General features: G+C 52.3%; 1 protein-coding gene across 6 annotated transcripts in view; it reads left to right on the forward strand.

Annotated features, from left to right (window-relative positions):
- PHYH (phytanoyl-CoA 2-hydroxylase) overlaps positions 1–2,491 on the forward strand; it is a 24,080-nt gene continuing 21,589 nt past the window's right edge. For 3 of the 6 annotated variants that reach the window (XM_025397538.1, XM_025397539.1, XM_025397540.1), the window contains exons 1-2: positions 1–168; positions 1,683–1,741. In XM_025397538.1, the coding sequence (XP_025253323.1) occupies positions 49–168; positions 1,683–1,741 (179 nt within the window). In that variant the 5' untranslated portion in view covers positions 1–48. Of the gene's footprint in view, positions 719–1,682; positions 1,742–2,491 lie in introns of all 6 variants that reach the window. The other 3 variants (XM_025397541.1, XM_025397543.1, XM_025397542.1) reach the window with 2 other exon arrangements.

Genomic DNA, 2,491 nt, shown 5'->3' on the forward strand with positions numbered 1-2,491 from the left:
CGTCTTGCCCCGGACCGCGCCTGGAGGCGGAGCCGCCCGCGGAGCTAAATGGGGCCGAGACCGGGAGTGGGGGGGGATCCCCGTGCCGCCGCCATGGAGCAGCCCCGCGCCGCCGCCCGCCTGCAGATCGTACTGGGCCACCTCGGCCGCCCCTCTGCCGGGGCCGTCGTATCCTTTGAGCTGCGCGGGTGTCGGGCTGGACCCGGCGCCGGCGCCGCGGCCTGAGTGGTGGCCCGGGTCCGAGTGGAGGCCTCGGCGTCGCGCGCATCCCAGCCCCGGCGCCTCCTCGCCCCGCGCGGGGTCCCGCCTGGGTCGCGTCTCTTCCCGGAGCCGGGGAGCGGGGAGGAGGCTGCGTCCCCCGAGGACACGCGCGGCCGCCCTGGGCTCGGGGCACTTGCCGCGTCGCGCTGCTCTCCGGGATCCCTGGGGGCCTGTGCTCCTTGCTTTGTGGAGATGTCGTTTCACCGGCTGCGTGTGACTCCCGCGGCTGTCCAGACACCCAGAGATGTCCAGTCACAGGCGCATGGTGCACAGGCGCGCAGGGTTGCCTGGAAGGGGCCCAGGCAGACGGTGACCCGGCCCCCCCCCCGGGAGGGTAGAGGACGGTGCCCTCCCGGGCAGGAGCTGGGCAGGCAGGCGTTGCCCAGGGCGGCCTCCCTGCTGGACTACGGCCTTGCCACCGAGTTATATAAAGACACTATTTAGGGAAGGACAGAGGGTGAGGACTGGCGCGGGGGCACACGCCTTGCCTATTTGTCCCAGCTCTTCTGGAGGCCAAGGCCAGGACTCCAAGGTTACAGTGAGCCGTGAAGGCCAGTGCGCTCCAAAAGAGAGAAACAGAGAGAAAGAAAAGACAACATGTTGACTGATGAGAGTGACATTCCGAAAGTAACCAATTAAGCTAAAGAAACAATGCAATTCTGTGTCAACTGCCTGCAGTTACCGGATAGAAAAGAGATCTTTAAAAGGAATTTCTAGAGTTTTGCTTTTTTGGGTTTTTTTTTTTTTTTTTTTTTTTTTATAGGGATTCTCTTTGTCACCCAGGCTGGAGTGCAGTAGTGGTGCGATCTTGGCTCACTCTTGGACTCAAGAGATCCTCCTACCTCAGCCTCCCAAGTAGCTGGGACTACAGGGTTGCGCCACGACGCCAGGCGAATTTGTATTATTATTGTTATTATTATTACTGTTTTTATTTTGAGACGGAGTCTTGCTCTGTGGCCGGGCTGGAATGCAGTGCCGCGATGTCGGCCCACTGCAACCTCCGCCTCCTGGATTCAAGCTATTCCTCTGCCTCAGCCTCCCGAGTGTAATTTGCATTCTTATTAGTAGTAGTACTAGTAGTATCTTTTTTTTTTTTTCCTGGAATGGAGTCTCTCTCTGTCGTCCAGGCTGGAGTGCAGTGGTGCGATCTCGGCTCACTGCAACCTCCGCCTCCCAGGTTCAAGCGATTCTCCTGTCTTAGCCTCCCGAGTAGCTGGGATTATAGATGAACGCCACCACCGCTGGCTAATTTTTGTATTTTTAGTAGAGATGGGGTTTCACCATATTGGTCAGGCTGGTCTCAAACTCCTGAGCTCAAGTGATCGGCCTGCCTCAGCCTCCCAAAGTGCTGGAATTACAGGCATGAGCCACCGCACCTGGCCTTCTGTATTTTACTTTATTTGCCTTAATTCACATCCTAGGTAGCTCATCCCACTACAGGGACTATTTCCTCTGCCAGTATCCATCCTCAACAATTCCAGTAAGTAGTTTAAGTTTTAATTTTGAAATCTATTATGTATATAAAAGTTTTGTGAGTGGTAATGATATAATATACCACATGTTACCTGATTAGAATTTTATTATACAAATCCTCTGTTTCCAGGATTTATTCTAATTAGTACAATTGTGGGAAATTGTGAAGACCGACTAATTTTCTGTATGTATTTTAAGATTCAGAAAGAAGGAAAAATACCAGAAAATACATAATCTGACATTTATTTATTTTTAATAGAGATGGGCCCTTTCTATGTTGCCCAGGTTGGTCTTGAACTCCCGGGCTAAAGCAATCCTCCTGCCTTGTCCTCCTAAAATGCTGGAATTACAGGCCTGAGCCATCACACCAGCCTTATAATCTGACTTTTAGAAATTCAGTTATTACACATCATATTTAAATTAACTTGTGGCCAGGCACGGTGCCTCATGCCTGTAATCCCAGCACTTTGGGAAGCCAATGCGGGTGGATCACTTGAGGTCAGGAGTTCGAGACCAGCCTGGACAACATCATGAAACCCCACCTCTACAGAAATACAAAAATTAGCTGGGCATCGTGGTGTGCACCTATAATCCCAGCTACTCAGGAGGCTGAAGCGGGGGAATTGCTTGAACCTGGGGGGTCAAGGTTGCAGTGAGCTGCTATCACACCACTACACTCCAGCCTGGGTGACAGAGCCAGACTCCATCTCAAAAAAAAAAAAAAAAAAAAAAAAAAAAAAAAAAAATTTTAATTTTG

The sequence above is a fragment of the Theropithecus gelada genome, chromosome 9 (genome assembly GCF_003255815.1).
Source record: "Theropithecus gelada isolate Dixy chromosome 9, Tgel_1.0, whole genome shotgun sequence".
In the NCBI taxonomy this organism is placed as follows: domain Eukaryota; kingdom Metazoa; phylum Chordata; class Mammalia; order Primates; family Cercopithecidae; genus Theropithecus; species Theropithecus gelada.